The following is a 21,579-nucleotide window of genomic DNA, read 5'->3' on the forward strand; positions in this document are numbered from 1 at the left end:
GACCGTTTATGCAATTCGGTTGTGGGGAAGTTACTTTGCTAGGCAACACTTTACATAAGCAAAAAGTAGTAAAACTGATATGCAAAACCTGTTTTCTCTGTATCAGAATTAGCAGATTTGTGTTATGTGAACAATCAAAGAGTTGCAGTATGTCAAAGAGTGTGTGTTATTTAGGTGTCACCAAAGACATTGCCAGTGTCAAAGGATCAAGAAACTACATATAGTGTGAGAATGTCTAAACACATGGGTCAGCAATAGTTAAGAGTATTAAAACCATCCTAAACAGTAATTAAACTAATGTTTCCGTCTTGTCTTGTTTTAGTTTTGTGGGCTGGGATCTGCAGAACATCATCACTCTGGACGCAGTGGAGGAGGACAGTCGGTCCCAGATCATGCTCAAGAAAGTCCAGTCGCCAGTGGTTCTGCTCTACTGCTCCAAAGACGAGGCGGTCTACATCCTGGAGGAGGCCCGCTCACTGGGCCTAACTGGATTTGGTTACATCTGGATCGTCCCGTCGCTCACTACCGGGAACCCGGAAATAACCCCTGAGGCGTTTCCATGTGGAATGATCTCGGTGTCGTACGACGACTGGGACTACCCGTTGGAGGCTCGGGTTCGGGATGGTCTTGGGATCATAACGTCAGCAGCGGCAGCCATGTTGGAAGAGTATGGCGACATCCCCGAAGCCAAGACATCGTGTTACGGGCAAATGGAAAAGACCACCAAACTGCCTCCGAGTGCACTCCACAAGTAAGAAACATCTATTTTCTCCAACGGTAACAATGTTTCTCAATGTTTTTTGAGCAGATCACTTCAAGTTCAGATTAATAACTAAGAAAATTAATTCTCAGTTATGGGTAGGACACCGCTGGATTTTGAATGGAAGCTCTTTGGATTGATGGTGTTTGAGATAAAAAGAGAAAGAAACGCATGTGGGACGTTCTCCAGGCAGCATACTGAGAGGCATCGAAAGACTCAGACTGGAATGATAGCATGGGGCCACTACAAACGAGTGCTCTCCCAAACAAAGGAGCTCCTTGATGAGTCTTTCTGCTTCTCCTCTCATTTTGTCCTCCATCTCTCATTGCCTCTCCTGCGCTCTCCTTCCCGTTATGGATTCGTGCCGCGGCAGCCAGTGGGAGATGTTGCAGGTCTTGCCAGCTCTGTCTGGCTTTCCATCTGGCAAATGGGGGGAAAAGACACACACAAACTGTGTTTACATCCCAATATTGTTTTTATTGGAAATGATTCGGTGTGGAATTAATATTCGCTTGTTCAAAAAGCAGGACTTGATGGTGTCGTTACAAAAACAAAATCCTCAGTAGATTCTCTCAATATTCACTTAAAACTGTAGCGTTGGAAATGACTTTAAGAAGATTTTGTTTGTTGCATCACCCAAAAAACATTTAAATCAAAATATGTGATTTGAAATAAGCCAATAAATTGCAATGTGTTTTTCTTCACTTGTGTAAAAATGTTCAATTAGTATTTTTGGACTCAAAAAAAGGAAAAATACTCATCCAAATTTGTTAAAAAAAGGTTTTATTTTGGCTTACAAGATTAATCATAGAGTTTTAATGTGTTATTTCTTTGGTTTTATAAATATAAAGCAAATATCTGTGGAAAATAGTGACAGATAAAAAGTCCAAACAACAATAAACCTGGAATATGACATTATATGGCCTTCTGGTGCTACCCTCCTTGCTCTTTCCGCCCACTTTTAACCCACCCTCACTGGGTGAGCAGCAGCTACACACCCCTCACTCCCACCTTCTGCCCTTCCACCTTGTTCAGAGCTGATGTGACAAATTCATTTTTTTCAAAGTGGTGGCTGTTCTGTTGATTTTATATCCATAGTCACCATTTTTTTTCTTTGGTTGTCCGTGGGCGATGAACACATCTATGTAATTTTTTAAAGAATCAGCAAAAGTTGGATTTTGGCTCCCTGTGCGTTTGAGTTTAAAACCCCTGATATAGGCCATTTAAATTTGCAGCTAGTATATATATATATATATATATATTTAATCAAGATGGCAACCTCTTTCCAAGGCTAAATGTCAACTTAATTATTGTCATTTTAATTGTGTGAATTTTCGAAAAAGTAGCTCAAACAAATGTTTTTCCACATAATGTTGGAAAATGTCACCAAATTTGCCACTTTGCCACACAATGGTAGGTCTTGTGGCCATCCCATAATAATTCAAACATTTTCTTTGGCTTTATCCACTTTTTGTGTTCTGGTGTCATTAGTTAGCGGATTTTTGGGGGCATTTACTGTATTTTTGAGCCCTAATAGAGATGGACCCTTTTCACATGACATCACACATCGCCGGTCAAGTGCAGAGTCGCTTGTGCTTGATATTGTTTAGAACAGCTAAGCTGAAGGCTGAACACTGTCTGAAGAAATTTTACTTAAATAATAGAAGGTAATTGTGACCTAAATTTGAACTATTTATTTTATAGATGTCCTACCTGGTTGTATTCATTTCCTTCTCTTAGATCATTCACAAATCAGAATACAAATGTCAGCACTATTGAGTATGAGGCAGGGGCTACATTTTTTTTCTCTAAAACAAAACAAATCTGGTCCTTGTGGACTAGCTGTGGAGACTGTAAACAACTTTGTTGTAATTTTTACATGTCTTGGAGAATATTTTCAACATCATAAAATGAGCATCCGTCAAGATGTTTTCTTCAAGAGGGTTCAGTCCTCAGTTCTGGGTTTCAAACCCTGAAATTCTCGTGGGTTCCCATGTTCCAAACCCAGCTACCATTTGGGGAAAATTAGCAAATATTAGGAGCCAGCTGACTCTGTCCACAGCGCGCTCTACTGCTGCCGTTTGTTATTGAGGTGATGATTGCTCACAGATGGCTGTGTTGCGGGTGAGAGGGCTCAGCCAATGGGACTCCGGGGCCAGCACATTAGAAACATGATTGGCCGACGTTAGAGCGGGGCAGTGAGCCAGTCAGCGGCTGTCGGCGCATCCCTGGCGCATGCACGCGCACCCACAGAGAGGTGGTACTGTACACGCAAATGTACAGTACAGTACATGCTTCCCACTGTTGTCTTTGATGGTCTGACAGTTGTAATTTGATGTTGGTATAATCTAAAGAGGGGTTTTGCAGATCAAAAATAGATTAGAGTGGAGTAAAACTCAGATTTTTGGTGACAGCAAATAATAAAAAAAAGAAGAAAAGAAATATTGTCTCATTCTCTGCACTGTGAGCTTTAAGTGAAGTTTTACTTCACTGACTTCCCTCTAGACGGCTTTGATAATAAATCCACGGTGACACATCCAAGATGAACATGTCTAGCAGAGGAGAAGAAAAATAAAATTAAACACAAACCGGGGACAAATGATCAACTAAGAGCTCTGGCCACTGCTCCACGGCCATGGCGGCGAGTGACAGCTTGTGCTCGACACGGAACGTGTGCACGTGGACGTGCACGTGTATTTCAGATGTGAGACATCCCCCCACACCCCTCCAATCCTTTTAGAGAGTATTCTGTCATGACAGATTTACAGTGCACTCCTCACCTTGCTGTGGTGAAAACTGTGCCTTAAAGGACTTTAGCACTTCTTTATCAGTGTGTGAGTGTGTGCGGGCGAAACCAGTGGTGGTGGTAACTTTCTCTGACAGGTAATTTCTGTTTTTTTTCCCGCTGATATTGAGGTTACACTTTCATATGAATACATGTGTAGGACTGCTCTCATAGTTTGCCTCGCAGTAGCAAATCCAAGGGTGTGAAGCTAGTTACACTTTCAGAGACAAACAGTTAACAGACCCACTCCGATCCTCTTTTGATTTATTTTTGCATTTTAGCCAAAATTTTCTAGGACATAGTTTCTGTGGAGCGGCAGTCGTTCATCAAAAATTGACCTCTGAGTTGTGGGAGGAACTGTTGATGCGGCACAACCTGTTTACTCGCTCTCCTACTAACCGGTCCAACGAAAATCGTGAGCAATATTGGAGATGACACCTTAAATCTATTGAGTAAGCCAAGCATAATCTGCACGACGTTCCAGGCTCTGTAACTGATATGTATAGAGCAGACAGGACCAGAGGCTTAGGCTTGATCAGGCACAGATTTGTGGTTGGCAGTGGGGTCATGGCGGAAAGCGTAAAAGGTGGATGACACCGTGAACATGTCTGCACTGAAAGAGAAGGCTGCAATGTGCCGGAAATGTTCCACAAACAGGCAAAGGTACAGAGAATTTAGGAGCACTAGGTGAGAATTATTAGCTTATTTAGAGAAGAGAATGCTACAGAAGCCCATAAAGACCAAAACAGTGCAAGTATTAGGAGGTGAAAGAGGATTGTGGCAAATTTAGGTTGGACTCTTCAAAGTTCTTGAATAACAAATAGATAAAAAAGGCTAACAAGTTGGCAGCATCACAATTACAAACATGTTAGAAATTAAAAATACTGGACCAAAAATATTTCACAAGAGAAAGTTAAATGCTTAAAACAATGATTTACCCAAAGCTAGCTATAAGTGAATGCACCATATTTTCCAGAGCACTTAAAAGTCCTAATTTAAAAAAAAAATGACAATGCAACTTTAAATCAATTATTATATGAATTCATTCTGTTTGTGCTGTTGCAAACAAGGTTGGGCCTGTTTTTAAATATGCTAATGTGGCGAATGGGTAGCAGTGTCAAAATATTTTTTTTTATGCGTTACTAACAATGTTGGGAGTTAGCATAGTCAATGTAACATTTGTTTTAGCTGTATCAGTCTGTTTGTGTTACATGTTGCAAGCAAGGTTAGGAATTACAAGTATTGTGAGCACACGTTACGCAGCTAACATGTCTAACATGGCTAGCATGTTGCAGTGTCAGACTTTTTTTTGTTTTTAATGGGTTACTAACAAGGTAAGGGGTTAGCTTAGTCACATTAGCATTTGTTTTAGAGGCATCTGTAATTTTATTTAATGTTTTTAACGCATCACAAACAAGGTTGTGAGTTACAAATATAGTGAATAGCCCTACACCGGGGGTCTGCCACACATGGCTCTTTTATTTCTCCATGGTGGCTCTCAGGCCAAAGAAAAAATAACAAATAGTAACTTTTTAAAGTGAGGGCTACTTAATTAGCATTTATTTAATATAGATTAGTTAAATTTATAAAATGACACATTTATATAATTGATGTATATAAATGTATAAATTGAGGTGCACATAGAGGATAAACTATGTAGGTTTTGATGAGTAGAAAACGAGTCCAAATGACTCTTTTACTGTTAAAGGTTGCCGACCCCTGCCCTACACTAATGCAGCTAACGCGTCTAACACAGCTAGCATGTAGCGGTGTCAGACTGTTTTCTTTATTTTTGACATGTTACTAACAAGATTGGGAGTAAGCGTAAACTGTAATGTTTGTTTTAGCTCTAACAGTCTTTTTTATTTACGTGTTGCAAACAAGGTTGTGAGTTGTGAGTAAGTATTGTTAATAGGCCTACACCAATGCAGCTAACGCGTCTAGCATGGCTAGCATGTAACAGTGTCAGACTCTTTTTTTTTTGTCATATTACTAACAAAATTGGGAGTTAGCTTAGTCTGTAATGTTTGTTTTGGCAGTATCACCCTTTTTTTCACGTGTTGCTAACAATGTTGGGAGTTATAAGTATTGTGAATAGGCACTAATGTGGCTAACGCGGCTAACATGGCTAGCATGTAGCAGTGTCCAACTGTTTATTTTTTTATTTTTTATGCGTTACTAACAAGGTAGGGAGTTAGCGCAGTCACAGTAACGTTTATTTATCAGCTGTTGTTTTTAACATGTTGCAAACAAGGTTGGGAATTACAAGTATTGTGAGTACACTAATGCAGCTAACACTTCTAACATAGCTAACATATAGCAGTGTCAGCCTTTTTTTGACAAAAAGTCTGAACAAGGTTAGTAACAAGGTTGGGAGTTAGCGTAGTAGTCATAGCGGTATCAGACTGTGTTTTTATGTGCTACAAAAAAGTTTGGAAGTTACAGGTTGGCTGTTGAAAATATGCTAACGCAGATAAAGCCTCCAACTGGGTTAACATTACAAACAAGTGACTGACTTTTCTCTGACTATTTTGTCACGCTTAATGTGGCTTATAGTTTGCTGTGCCTTATATATGATACAAGTTCGAAAACAGACTATTCATGAATGGTGCGCCTTGTAGTGCGAAAAATACGTTAAGTGTTAGAATTAGCCTGCTATATAAAATGAAAAGAAACAACTCATTAAATAACTTTACACAGCTACACAAAAGAGGCTGAGCAAGGGGCAATGGGAAGATAGCATCTACGGCTCTCTGTACACTCACCCTTCATGCCATACTTAACAAATACCATCTGAGGCTGCTTGTCTTTTCAAATAATGACTAACCCCTGGGTCCTCCTAAAAAAATCCTAAATCAGCATAAACAGTAGCCTCCATCTTTCTTTCAGACTTCTTCTTTTGTCCCTCATAGGCACACAGCTTTTGTATGCATGCACTCACATACCCCTGACAGTGCACATCAGTGACTTGACTGGTCCTTGTCTTTACAGGGATAAATGTCCATCTCAAGTGTGTGAAGCTTGATAAAATCTATCCTGTTGTTCAAGACTTTTGATGAAACGTGGCGATAAAGCCCTGCAATTATCTTTTTATGAACTATTCATAGAATCTGACCTTTTTCTGACATAATATTCATACAATTTGCATTATTTCCCCCCGTAATAGGTGGAAGGGTTAAAAAAGTAACACCATGAGTATTTTTAACCTAACTCTGCTGAGGGCCCTCTTCCTTTCTCCTCATACTTTCATTCCTCGTCTCCCCTTCAGCCTCATTCATCTTTATACTCCCTCTCATTTCTATGGGTGCTCCATCTCTGCTTTGCTCTCCTCCTCTGCGTCCTGCTCCCTCCCCCTGATGAATAGTTAGGCTACAGACAAAAAGGAGGCTGGACAATGAGAGAGAAGGAAAAAAAAAGTAGGCAATGAGCTGTGCACTGTGGGCCCCGACTCTAACACAAAAGAGAATGGAGCCAGAAGAACTGTTGAGGTGTGCAAAACAGTTTGAGTGTGTGTGTGTGTCTGTAGGGACGCTCATTCCAATATTGCCATTTTGCAGCATACACACTTTGGTCCGTGTCCGTATCCTAGCAACTCCCTATCAGTCCACCTGTTCAATGGGCATTTACCCAAACACACACACATAATCTTCCTGTTCTGTCTACATCCTATTATCTGAGACACTAGTTGCGTATTTTTAATTTTTTTTATGGTACCAGGTGATAATGGTGTAGACGATTAGAAGCGGGGAAAAGACATTGGAGGCAGAGTTCAATTTACCTCTGGAATAAAATCATAGTAATAAAGTTTTTGGTAGACAAGTTGTCTGAAAGTACTATAAGCATTCCTGCTTTGATAAGCCCAATTACAGTTGGCGACACCTCAATAACGCATGCTCTTTGACTTGCTGTAGTCCCTTTGGTCACATACACCCATATGGGGGTTGACCAATACAGGTTCGTAGACTAGAGTGGCTACATCCTAAAGTGAGCAAAGGTGTGTCTTGCAGTTCTCTTAGGGCAGGGGTGTCCAAAGTCAGTCCTCGAGGGCCGGTGTCCAACATGTTTTCCAACCAACACCTGGACAAACACACCTGATCCAGGTAATCAGCCGCAGATGAGGCAGGGTTTCTGGAAAACCAGCAGGAGGTCGGCCCTCAAGGACTGAGCCCCTGCACTTGTACCAATAGATTGTACCATTTTAGTTGATGTGGAAAGTGTATCGTGAAGCATTTGTAAGCATTATGTAAGTTACTTCTGACGTACAGATGATACTGTGGTGTGATCACACATGATACATGTACGGGGAGGCCAGTAACTGCAACATAAACTGCGCTCTAATTGACGCATTTCTTTATTTCTAACAGCAAGGTTGCACGCAAGGAACACTCAAAGAGTATCACTTAAACAGCACTAATATCCTGTGCACAGGGTTCAGGCAGGGTTTGGAAACATGAAACATCTGTGCCTGCATCTCACCTACTTCCTCCTTACTAACCTTTATGTGCTGTGTAAGTGTTCACTACAACCTGTCTCATGAAGCAAGCCCCGAGGAAAAAATGTGCATGAACATTTATGGTCTACGGACCAAACAAACTGTCTACGATCTTAAAATTTTGTCGCGGCCAACTGTGTGCCCCAAAGAGTTTTGCCCATTTTTAGCCCGCAGGACAACAGCCCTCAAACTGAAAGTACCTGCACAGACTCGACACACACTCTGCCAGATACAGCAGTGCAACCCAGACCATAACTTTTCCAAGTTTCACATTGGGAATAGTGTTCTTGTCTTGGCCCACTTTTGTTTTGTCTGGGAACATGTCGCCGGTGCGCTTGGCCAAAAATTCTATCCGTCCAAAAGTGAGTTCACCCAGAAGCCTTGTGGTTTGTCAAGAGACATTGTGGAAAAATTGCAGTCACATAGTTTTTTATGGTTTATGTTCAACAGAGGTGTCCTCCTTGGTCTCTTGAAGTCCACCCAAAACAGAGACAAATGGTGCAATCAGACACGGATGTAATTTGACCCTAGAATTTATGTTTTATGACATTTGAGGTTGTTTTGGGTCAACTGATGATTTTTCATGTTACCTGCTTCTTCTGTCATGTTAAGAGTGGTTAAAAACTACTTCATTTTATTATTATAAGATCATCTTATTAAAAAAAAAAAAAACTAAAATGCATGAACAAAATGTAACCAACAAATCAATTATTGATGCTCAAAATGAAACAAATCAGACTACTTTGAACCTCCATGCAAAAGCTTCAAGTGAAACCTTGTAACACAAAAGCATTTTTTACGAAACAGAAGAACTCAAACTAATGACTACAACTGATTGCCCTCCCCCTGCATGCACTTACTTACTTGCACGCGCTGCGCAGCTCTCTTTCTTTTTCTATGGAAGTACTTGCATGGATCGCGTTCACAACTTCTCTGAAATGAGCATCTGAATGGATAAGCTTGTTTGAGCATTTCTATGACCGTTCAAAAGTCACATCTCTATGCAAACCGGCACGGTGTGTGGGAATCACCTGTTCTTCCGTCTGTTCTTTTGTCCCTGCACTAATCCCATCCATTTGCAAAGAAAGGTTCCACATGCAACTTTTCTCGTATGACACGCCGCCAGACTGCTTTTTGGGCTCAAGCTAATTGAGAGAATCCAGTCGATTTTCAAAATAAAAGATTTCCGTCTAAAAAAAAAAAAAAAATAAATAAATAAATTAGTTATAATGTATTAATTGTTTATAAAGGAAGTGATCCATGGACCAGTTGGTGTTCTCTGACAGAACATCAACTGTTGGCACCCAATACATTGGTGGACAGGCTAATTATATCTCCAAAACAAATTAAAATACTCCCGTGGTCAAGCAGTCTAAAACTTTGTTAAAATAAAAATAGGAATAATATATTCTCTAGTCTGTTTTGTTTGTTTTTTTTTTCTGAATCTTGAGCAAGAATTAAACACACTCTTTTACTTTCAGTGGTGTAATTTTTTTTATATTTGTAAGTTTGAGTTGATAGTCCATTTTGTGATGCTTTTAAATGAAAAACGTATTTGTCAATTTGTCTAGAAACCTTTTTAAATTTAGGAAGGACTTTTTTTTCTGCATAAGCCAAAGTATCACGAAAACGGTTGTGATTCATGACCTGCTTAATACTGCAGCAAGACTTGGTACAATGTCCCATGGAACCCAAAACGTCTCACCTGCTGCAGTCCGCCGTGGCTTTCAGCAGCGTCACATGGGCTCCTGCTCCACTTAGAAGTTTGCCCTGTCGCCCGGGCGCAGAATGGGCCACGAGAGGAAGAAAAGAGGAGCCGTCGCCACTGTGTCGTACATGACCGCTGACAGAGGGAGACAGAGTGAGAAAGGACAGTCCTGATTAATGCGTAGGCCGCGAGAACCCAAGAATATCTTCGAAGTGCCCTCCATCTTAGCTAATGTGACCTGCCATATGGGTCAACCATTATAGTGTGTGTATGCGTGTGTGGGATATGTAAGAAAAGGTTGAATGTGGCTGGGTTTTGTGTCACCTCGAAATATGTTTCTCTTCCATATTCGAGAAGGCTCTGAAGGAAAACGAAGTTAAGAAAAACACTATCTACTAATAACATTTTGAAACTTGTTGTAGTCTAAAACAGGGTGCCCATATTTTTCCGCATGTAAACCACTTTTGAGATTTGTTATATTTATATTCAGTAATTATAAATACATACTAATACTCTATGTATATATATATATATATATATATATATATATATATGTAGATATATATAGACTAAGACATGCTATGTACATAGTATTAGGACATATTTAAATATAGGTATATATATATACATATACATATAATATACATATAATTTTCCCCCTTATTTGTGGGGGCAAAGCAGACCTCAGTGACATACGTCGAATTAATGAATACGGAGAACCCCCAGTCTCTGTCTCAACGCTCCACCCCCCATCGGCCAAAAATGCCTGTTATTGATCCAAACTCATCATAAACACTTCTGATCATGCTTTGCAAAACATTTGTTAAAAATAATTAGAGTTTTTGTCAACATATAGAGTTTTTGTCTTTCGGACAATACACTGAACTTTTCATAAGCACTGTCACTCTGTCTTTCTGTCTTTGTAATGAATGCAAGGATTTAAAGAAAGACATTTAAATATTTTTATAAAATATTAGATGAATAAAACTGTTAAATTGATAGTTGTCGGGATTTGAAGTACAAAAACAATGTTTTTTCTGAAGTAAGAACCACTCAAACTAATTTTGAATGAACAAGAAACACTATTTATCAAAGTTGTATAAAGCTATTCACTTCTCTTGAATCAAAGTCTGCAAATAAAAGTTGCAATGTGGTGACAAATGTTTTTATTTCAAATGTATGCGCTGTTCTCCAAATCAATAAAAAGTGGGTTGGTTTGGGACGTGAAACTGGCAGGGTTGAAATTGGTCCCACAGCCGCTCCAGCCTGATGGATGCTGGAAATACATTCTTTGGTCAGGTGAGATCAAGATAAATTTGGGTGGTCCAGGACTAGATCCTGGACATTTCTGATTGAAAGAGTAAAGTCTGTAAACCCTCTTTTTCAATTGCAACTGCAACTTTATTGCCATATATCATTAAAGTTAAGGGCTATGAACGATTCCAGACGGGGCACCTACTTCTCTTCATGCAAACTTTCAGTAAAGGTTTTCTTTAAAAAAAAAAATGTGAGAACATGTGTTATCTGAAAGGAGTGATTTTTGTTGGTTAGGAATAGGCTTTTCTCATGCTAATACGATACGCGACACACGGCTCACGATATCGATAATATCGCGATACTGCAATAATTGGTAAAAATCCTCTCTAATAACTACATTACATAGAAGAACATATTTTTTGGGGAAAATATATCCCCATTTATATTTTTTAGCTTAAACACAATCATAATAAACAACTTTTCTTATTTTGTGCAACATTGCTGAAATCAGTAATACTATGTCTTTGACAAGCATTGACACCGATTGAATTGGAATGTTATGGAATTCAATGTTAACAATAGTAAACATGATCAACAGTGCCCTTAGTGCAGAATTGTTGTAACAGAACAAAAATTAAATAATTCAAGTGGCGACAGCTATCTACCTCTAAAAGAATGTCACACCAAAGGATGATGAATATTATGTTTTACAGCCTCTCTCAAAATTGACCTAATTTTTCGTTCACTTTTCCCTCACTTGAAAAGGGCTGAGCATCCAAAATTGAAGGCTGATTTACTCAGACTGTCACTTGAGATTATTTTACCAATCATTATCATTTTTCCATTTGGTCAGTCAGCAGTCAATAGGTAAAAACCTTAAAACACACATAATAATGGCAATAAATATAATTTTAAGTGCTTCAATTAATTAGCAACCTCCCTAATTTTACAGTGAATTCATGTACTTTATTTTAATTACATTTACATTTAAGTTCATACATCAAATCCTGCTTTTTTTATTTAAGAATTACTTTAAATTAACATTAGCAAAAAGTAATTACATTGTTTGAAAACTTCACACCATAAATTTACCAAAGTTACACCGTACACCAGCAGGTTAAACATCGAAGTGCCTGAAAACGAAAATTCCAACAGTACCTGAAGTGTACACAAACAACTGCGGACCACGCGCCCAGTTCCCACAGAGCACCGAACAAACAGGAAATACGCGATCGCGGTCATTCTAGCCCTCAGACAAAGTCACTTCTTACCGGCTGGATCTCCTACAGGTGGATGATAAATGCTGACAGGTAGACATGCTTCACACACGCGCTACAGAGCCTGTAACCCGCCGGTGCTTCTCCCGAAGGCAGCGCGTGCATCGCTATTAAATGTCCGACACAGCGCGCCCATCTGCTCAACAGTTCCGTCACGCGACTCAGACGCTCAGAGCTACAGCCTCTTCAAATGAAAATGTAATATCAATACTTGGTGAGAACCCATCGAGAATCGATCGCAGGACTAAATATCGTGATATATTGCAAAATCGATATTTTGGCACACCCCTAGTTGATAGTCGATTTGAGTCATGATTTCTATGGCAACCACTCTCACCAGTCAGGAGTGAGCTTGTTGGAAGGCCACACCCTTACCACTTGAAAGCAGTGTACAGAAAATTGGTCAAATGTTTTTAAGTGTTGGACGTGGGGGCCAGCAGGCATCACACAGGCATCTGTCCAGTTTATAACAGATATAATGAAGAAAAAATATCATGAAAAAAGGAGGATTAGCAATAACATGCTAAAAAATCATTGACCAAGAATTGTAGCTTTTTATTTCTCAATACAAGTATATGGACTTCTTTTGGCTTCTTGGAGCCAGCAGGTACTTCCTGTTTGGAACCCAAGGGGGGAAGGGCCACTCAGTCCAATTCCCATTTACAATCAACATCTCACTTCTTTCTCTGAATTTTTCTAGTTTGCCCTCTGTACTCATACTCTGCACATTTTGCTTCCAGATACATGATGAATGTCACCTGGGATGGCAGAGACTTGTCCTTCACGGAGGACGGTTACCAGGAAAACCCAAAGCTGGTGGTTATCGTACTCAACAAGGAAAGAGAGTGGGAGAAGGTAGGATCCAAAACATCTGCTGATCATTGGAGCTGCCAATGTTTGCATTTATGTTTTATCAAAAACTGTTCTTTTTATCTTAAAGCTTTGATCAGTGTTTACATTTTGTGCATTGGGACACTTCAAAGGGACTGGTGTTACATTCGGTAAAAATATCTTAGACAAAACAAAAAAATTCATCATTGAAAGGTCTGTTACTTCTTCTGCAAGGCAGAAATATAATATTCGAAAGACAGAAAAAAGTTTAGGAGGAGCAGGAAAATCAGCTTTTCATCCATGCTGGTTTTAGTTTCCTGTTCCCATGGTCAACAAATGAGTTCCTGACTGGTTGACACAAAGCAAAGCTTCACTTAAGGTCAGATATTTGAACTTTGGGAACAACGCTTTAAAATTTTTGATGCACCGCTGCCATTCCTCCAAAACTGACTTTCCATTGACCCAAATAAACCCTCTTTAAATGTTGCAATTTAATCCTAAAATACACCACAAAAAGTGATATATCGCACAAGGAAATGAAGCTAAAATTACAGAAATACAGTATTTTCTGCACTTTAGGACTGATTATATGGCTTATAATCAATGATTTTTTAACTTGTGTCGTACATAAGGAACACTTAAGCCGCATTAAGCGAGAAAAAAATGAGTAAAAAAAAGTCCATCAGTCATTTGGATTTTTTTAACTGGATTTAGAGTAACTCTAGAACTTGTTTGTAACATGCTACATGTTAGCCACATTAGAACTGTTGGCATACTCACAACATCTGTAACTTCAAACTTTTTTTCCAACACATAGAGAAACTGGCTGATATTGTTAAGGTAAACGCTACTGTGACTATGCTAAGTCCCAACTATGCTAGCTACACGTTAGCGTAATCATACTATCTGTAACTCCCAGCCTTGTTTGTAATGCAAAAAAAAAAAAAAAAACAGTCCAACATTGCTACACATTAGCCACCTTAGCCTATGAAAAATATCTGTAACTCTCAATGGTAGTAACGCATAAAAAAAAAAAAAACAGTCCAACACTGCCGCTAAACATTAGCCACGTTTGAGTAAGCAAAATACCTATAACTCCCAGCCAACACAGTTCGACACTGCTACACGTTTGCCTTGCTAGCGTTTCAAAAATACCTGTAACTCTCAATATGTTAACAACACGTTAAAAAAAAAACCAACAGTCTGACAAGGCTGCAACACATTAGCCACTTTAGTATATTAACAGTAGGGCTGTCAGATTTGTCGCGTTAAAAACGCGTTAATCTGACACATGCTTGACGCCGACAATTTTTTTGACGCATTAATTGCGGATTTTCTCATACGCGCCTTTCCATACCGCGCAGGCGTCCCGCCCTTTTACTCACCGGCTGCTCTCACTAGATCACGGGCGGGTCTCCAACCACCGAGCTGCTAGCTGAAACCGGCCGGCGCTAGGACCTGGAGAGCTCCTGCACCCTAACGCCGGAGTCACACAGGACGCGAGAGCGCCGCAAAGCGGCGCGGAGCGGAGTGTGCGGCGCTCTGTTGGTCACACCAGACGTGATTTTTTTCCGCGACGGTCGACGGGCGCTTCTGCTCTAACTATGGCTTTTTTTGCCATTATGGTCAATAACCAAGACATCACCCTGTGTTTCTGCTAAAAGGAGATGGTCTCTGCCCCTGTTGAAACAGACCCCGCCCCCCAACTCCGCAGTCGGCCCACTTCATTGATCGGTTTGTGCTTGCGTGTGCGTGTCTGTCTGTTTTGTTGTGTGTCTGTGTGCACGCACGCGCTCCCAGGTGTTTCCGTCGGTAAATTAATAAACTAAAAATATTACCTGATGTTTCTTCCAAGAAGAACCGCTCCTCTGCCTCTCTCTCGTTCAAACGCAGCCTCATGCCCCGCTCCAGTGTGCCCTCGTCTGCCCTGCTTTTTTTCCTCCCAGAACCCTGGGACATCTGTGGTGTCCGGGGTGGGTGCTCTCGCGCACGCATGTCTGTGTGTTTTGATTTCCTATGCATATTTTCATCTCTACAGTCTGTTTAGACACAAAAATATGATCACATTTGTCAATCGTGGCGTTTTATTGTGAAAAATTGGTTCTATTTTGAAAATAAACCGGATTTTCTCATGTATTTTGATGCAACTTCCTGCCAGTATTGACGCGGAGCGCTCGGGGCTCGCGCAAAAAATAGGCCAGACGCCGAAACGTTGCGCTGCACCGCGCGGACCCTCCGCGCCGCTCCGCGTCGCTCCGCGCCTGGTGTGACCGACGCCATGGGTTAACATGGGCGCCGAATGGAAGCGCACTCCGTTCCGCGCCGCTTTGCGGTGCTATCGCGTCCGGTGTGACTCGGGCGTAACCCTCGGGACGTGAGCCGGTACCACCAGACGTGGTACTGGACGCGAACCGGAGCCGCGTCCCGAGAGCTGCGGACCCCCGACGTTCCGAACAGCAAGCGCACCGGGGGACGTTTTAAATGTTCTGGAGGTTTAAGCGTGATCCAGCCCCAGCATAGCGGTCTGTCTGCTGGCATATTCATGGCGTGAGCTCCGCTGGACACGTCGCTGCATCGAGCTGCAGCCAGAGAACACGGCGGCAGTAACAGACTGTCAAACTATCCACAGTGTATCCCGCTTTTCTCAGTCTTTAAGGTTTTAAAAAACAAAAGTTAATTAGAAATGATACATCTCTATTTCATTTATTACTGCAGTTCAGTAGAGGAGGAAAAGATTTGGTCCTGACAAAAAATGAACATGAAAGTGTTATGGAAATTTTATTTTTGATGTTTTTTATTTTATTTTACTGAACGTTGATTGAAGTTTTGAATTTAAAATGCCCTTCACTTGCACTTGGGCTTTTGTTAGGCATTTTATGTTAAGAAAGTTTATCTCAATACAATGTTACAAAATAAAGTATTTTTGATGAAAACTATATATTTTACCATTCTTGTTTTCATAATTAATGTAGAACTGCTAAATTCCACGAAGCACACATTTTTTTTCCTTAAAAAAAGGCCACATTTTAATTTGCGATTAATCGCGAGTTAACTCAGGATAAAATGCAATTAATCGCGATTAAAAATTTTAATTGCCTGACAGCTCTAATTAACAGTATCTGTAACTCCCAGCCTTGTTCGTAACACACACAAAAAACACAGTCAAACACTGCTATAAGTTATCCACGTAGGTGTATTAAAAATACCTGTAACTCTTAATATGTAAGTAACAAATATAAAAAAAACTACTGTCTGACACTCCTGCTACATATTAGCCTCGTTAGCATATTCAAAACAGTAACTCCCATTTCTGTTTGTAACACATAAATAAATTAATACATATTAATGAAAAAAAAGTTACTGTGATTACAGTAACACCGAAACTTGTTAGCTCGTAAAAGAACACAGTCGGACACCGCTGTATGTTAGCGTATTTACAATTACACCCAACATTGTTTGCAACTCGTAAACAAACATACTGACATTTTGACAGCGTTGTGGATCTCTCAAAATTGACCTCTTAAAAGTATCAGCGAGTGCAATCAAAATAGAATAGAATAGAATTCAACTCTATGTCATTGTACATGTTAATACACAGCAATGAAAGACAGTAATAATAGGATTATATAGGTGCACTGTTGTATTTTGAAAAATATTAAGGCTAATAAATACGCTTTATAGTGCGGAAAATACAATAAAGTGAAAGTATGCCCTCCAAAATCCATCTTTTTAAAGCAGCTCAAGCTATGTATCTTAATGAATACTCTAGGTTTCAGTTTTATTTAGGAATGTTGGGAAACTGTCTCTCTATGTGGTTAGAGGTTCAAATTGCTTGTGACTATAAAAGCATCTGATGAGAGCATTAGCTCCTGTTTTACTCAACGTTTTCTGACTTAAAACAATGTTTTCTCTGTTTTTTCTTCATGTCGTTACTGAGGAAAATCTTTAGAAATAGGGGAAAAAATAGATTTTCTCTTTTGCTCTTATCTTAAATGTGTACATTTCCCACTTTTTCTTGTGTCTCCTTCTCATGAGAGATAATCGGTGCACCCTGACGCTTTGCTCTCTGATAGTTCTTCAAAGCACAATCAAAAAACCCAAGCCCTCTAATATTGGAGTAGAGAGGGGTCACTGCTCCCTTGTGTGTGTTTGTGTTCATGTAATTTTACCCTTCAACACCGGTTATTGATGGACTGCATTCAAGAGAGTTTTGCTGCAATCAGTCTGGTTATTATTCCGCTCACATCCTCGTGTGTCTCGTACTGCTTGCAGTTGAGTTTGCCGCAATCCGCACAGCTTCCACCCAGTCTTTGAGGGGGAAACTTTTTTTTTTTAATATATTTCATGCTAACATCTACACAATCCTTTGTAGGTGTTGTGAAGAGAAGTTGTGTAAAGGAGGGTATGAAATTGATCCGTAGTGCTCCGCTGCGGCGCGCGGAAGGAGTCGGAAAACGAGAGAGACGCCAAGCGGAACCCAAAGCAGGAACATAATTGGGAGCTTCTCTCGTCTCAGCTGTCCCACCCATGCGCCAGAAATCAGGTGGCAGAAAGTGAAGAGGACTTCCAGGATGATCAAAAAAAAATGCAGAGACGGCACAAAAAAATATGTCTCCACACTCAAAACACAAGATGTGTCCCTTTGGGGCCAAGAGATGCAAAGATACGTAGAGGAGCGCAACGTGGAATGATGCAGAGATGGAGGAGAGGGAGGCAGATGGGATGAGATAAAGAAAGCTAATGAGTTTCACAAAAAGAGACAAAGGCATCAAAAGATGAAACCGAGACAACTTGTTGAAAGGAGAGAAGGAAGCCAAGAGAATGGAGGTGATTCGTCTTTGTTTTGCTTACTACAGGTGTTGAGCAGCCAGCTGTTTAAAGAATAGTTTTTTTTTAATCCTTCTCATCTGGGATTTACATTTCTCAGCTACAGTTAGGAGAATTTGGAATATTTATGAAAAGAAAAACAGGATTTCTATGGGGATCTAGTAAATTCTTATCTTTTTGTCAATATCCACAAATGCAAATTATTTGAAAAAATCCAACAAATAAAGATGAATACATGAATACCATTCAGTGAAAAAAAATAAAAGATATGCATGCACACTAAAAAAAATAACAAAAAGCTGCCAAGTGTTACATATTTCAATTTGTAGTTTGTTGCTGTCTAATCAAGTCTGTTATAAATGAAGTTTTAAGTAAAACCATAAATATACCCTTTAATATGAAGTTAATTTGTCTCTTAATAGTCACAAAGCATTACATGATTTAACACTTCTTTTTATTAGTTTCAACCCAGCTCTCCCTTGGGAAAAATACATATGAACAATTCACAGATCAAACCACAATTCTTACTTTTTAATATAATATATTTTTGCTGTTGCTATATCTTTTTTTCTGGGTATATTCTATTACAATTGTAGGTCATAAATCACCATCATTGATAAAATTATTTAGAACAGATTAGAATTAACAATAAAATACAAAGATTTAGATTGGGAAAAAGGCTGTTCGTCAGTTTAAACAACTTTTTTTGTCAACCTTCTAGTTAAGTTCAGCAGTAACATAAACAACATAAAAAATACAAAAATCACTAACAACAAATCCTGAAAAGTTTCTCCAGTTTTTCATCCCTAAAGTTCTGCAACACTTTTATTGCATATCGGTGCATATCAGTGATTTTTTTGCGAACAAGAGTCACAGTTTTGAGATCAAAATTTCCCAAATTGCAAACAAAATGTTCAGTTTCAAAAACTAAGCTTTCAAAGTTGCAAATAAATAGCCGTATTAACTGTTTTTGAGATTGTATTTTTCGCACTATAATAAGCACTTAAAAACCTTGTTTTCTCTTACTGTTGTCTTATAATCCAGATCTGTGGACTATTTTGGTTGTGCATTAGGCTTTAGACTTTAAGTCTGTTATTATTACCTTCACGTGTAGCTGTTATTTATTAAGGTTGGGCTTGTCCACAGACGTGCTCATTCACACGTTTGCAAACATTACAAACATACCTGTTTAGTTAACCAGCTGGAAGGCGGTATGACAGGCGTATAGAATACCAGGGGTCATTTCCCAGGGGTGAAGCTTCTTCCAGTATAATCTTTAGGCAGTAATCTTCACATTACTGCCTAGCTGTGTAGATACAAGGAGTCCGAGTTTGGGTTTCTCTGTGCCGGTCCCTAGCCTGGATAAAATACAGGGTTTTGTCAGGAAGGGAGTCTGGCGTAAAACTCCGCCAAAACAACTAAATGTGTGCATCGGTGATCAGTTTGTTGAAAAAACCTTCAAACTCACATGTTGACATGTACTCAATATAGATACAAATCAGCTCACACATACATATATGCATACAGGGAAACAAACACATGTCCAGCATATATCAGTCCAGCCTGAATACAAAATATCCCATTTGTGCAAAGGTGAGCCGTCATTTGTTAGTGTTCTGCTGTGGACCGTAATGTTAAGAAGTGTAGAAACTATTAATGTTTTAATTATTAGTGTCTAATAAACTTTAGCCTTTAAGAAATTTGGATTTGCATTCATAACCTTCTTTTTGTTTATTTTTTTATTAAATGTGAATTATTTGAAATATTTAGAATAGAATAGAAACTTACATGTCTCAAAATTGGATTAAATTTTTTTTTTTACCTTCTACCATTAGTAGAAGCCAAATTAGCGAAAAATTTTGCTCGTTACTTAATTAAAAGCTGGACTCCAAATTAGCATAAAATTCCTCAGTAAATTAAATCAGTCAAAAATGTTAGCATGTTGCTAAAAGAAAAGCTAAACTCTAAATTAGCCTACAAACCCCAAAAGATAACAAATTATCCATTAGCATATATGGCTAAAATATTAACTAAACTCCAAATTAGCATAAAAACTCATTAGAGGCCAAATTAGCCAAAAAAGCAAACTTGTTGCTTAAATACTAGGTAAACTCCAAAATAGCCTAAAACTCCTCAGTAAACTAAATTAGTCAAAAATGTTAGCATGTTACTAAAATAAAAGCTAAATTCTAAATGATCCCAACAAGCTTAAATAGATAACAAATTAGCTGAGAACATCAGCATTTTGCTAAAATATTAGCTAAACTCCAAATTATCATAAAACTTTTCAGTAAACCAATTAGACAAAAACCTGTAGTTAAAACAGAAGCTAAACTCATGATTAGCCTAAAACCCCCAGTCGACAACAAACTAGCAAAAAAACGTTAGCATGTTGCTAAAATAGAAGCTAAACTACATTTTTTTCAAATTACTATTTTATTTTTCTTCAGCCAGAGAGCCACCATGGAGAGATAACAGAGTCACATGTGGCTCTGGAGCCCCCGGTTGCAGACCTCTGGTCTAGAACCACGTCAGACTTTGTCTTTGACTTAACTTCACCAACAGAATGGAGAAAGTGTATTTACAGTTCAGAGGCAGGAAGGTATGTTTTATTCCCGCAGAACTGACGGAGTGTGTAAATTGCTTCTGGAGGAGCCGTGGTGTTAATCGGCGGTTCACCAAATAATTATTATAGACAGCGAGGGATTTATGCTCGAATAATCACAATATGGAGGGGCGGACACACACAGAAGCTGGCATGTGTGTGTGTGTGTGTGTGCAGACTCACACTTCTGAAACCACGTGCTAAAACACACACATGTATTTTTGATTAAGATGTTGCCATTCCTGCTTTAATAAAGTGCTTTTTTCTTGAAGACGCAGTAGCATAAATCGATGAATGAAGAGTGTGGGTGTGTTTCTGAAGAGTTAACTAACTTTGGCACACACGTGCAGCCTGACACATGCAGGCATAAACAGGGCAAAGAGAGGCTGTGGCAGGGCAAAAGCAAAATCCATTCTCTCCATATAATTCTGTCTGACAGGAGTGACAGATACTGTTTTATGACTGAATGCATTTCTCTATGCTATTAAGAACTCATTCTCCCAGAATGCAATTTGCCTTTAAGTATAACTCCAAGCAAAACTGCAATAGAGACAGAGCTCAATGTAAAAGCCTTGAGAATTGTTTTTTTTTTTATCTCTGTTCTTATACGACTAACTGATCACTGACTTTGTGAAGTAAAACACTGAATTAATATGTTCTTTTTTGGCAATAATTATATTTATTTTGTTTTGGCAATTAGAGGAATGAAAACACTGCAGCGGAAGAGAGGGGAGAGCAGCAGAACAAGAGTTGCTGAAGTCAGCTTCTTCTCCTCATCCTCCTCTTTCCTCCTCCTCTCACTTTGTGTAAAATCTTTGAAGTTTAACTTTCCCAAATCTTTTTCTAACTAATATTAAAGGGTGATGATGAAGAACGATCTGGTCAAATTTGGTTGAAGTTACGGCTCTTATCAGAAATGATATTTGTTCCTTCATAGCAAAGAAGCTCCAGTTTGTCATGGCTTGTTTCCACTGAGCAGTCCAGTCCGGTCCAGTCCGGTTTGATGTGGTATTTGGAACGTTTCCATTGTTGAATTA

General features: G+C 39.2%; 1 protein-coding gene across 1 annotated transcript in view; it reads left to right on the top strand.

The window, feature by feature from the left end:
- grin2aa (glutamate receptor, ionotropic, N-methyl D-aspartate 2A, a) overlaps positions 1 to 21,579 on the top strand; it is a 195,718-nt gene that overhangs the window by 123,948 nt on the left and 50,191 nt on the right. Inside the window, exons 4-5 of the mRNA XM_024271483.2 lie at positions 323 to 751; positions 13,020 to 13,134. Of these exons, the coding sequence (XP_024127251.1) occupies positions 323 to 751; positions 13,020 to 13,134 (544 nt within the window). The remainder of the gene's footprint in view (positions 1 to 322; positions 752 to 13,019; positions 13,135 to 21,579) is intronic.

The sequence above is a fragment of the Oryzias melastigma genome, linkage group LG8 (genome assembly GCF_002922805.2).
Source record: "Oryzias melastigma strain HK-1 linkage group LG8, ASM292280v2, whole genome shotgun sequence".
In the NCBI taxonomy this organism is placed as follows: domain Eukaryota; kingdom Metazoa; phylum Chordata; class Actinopteri; order Beloniformes; family Adrianichthyidae; genus Oryzias; species Oryzias melastigma.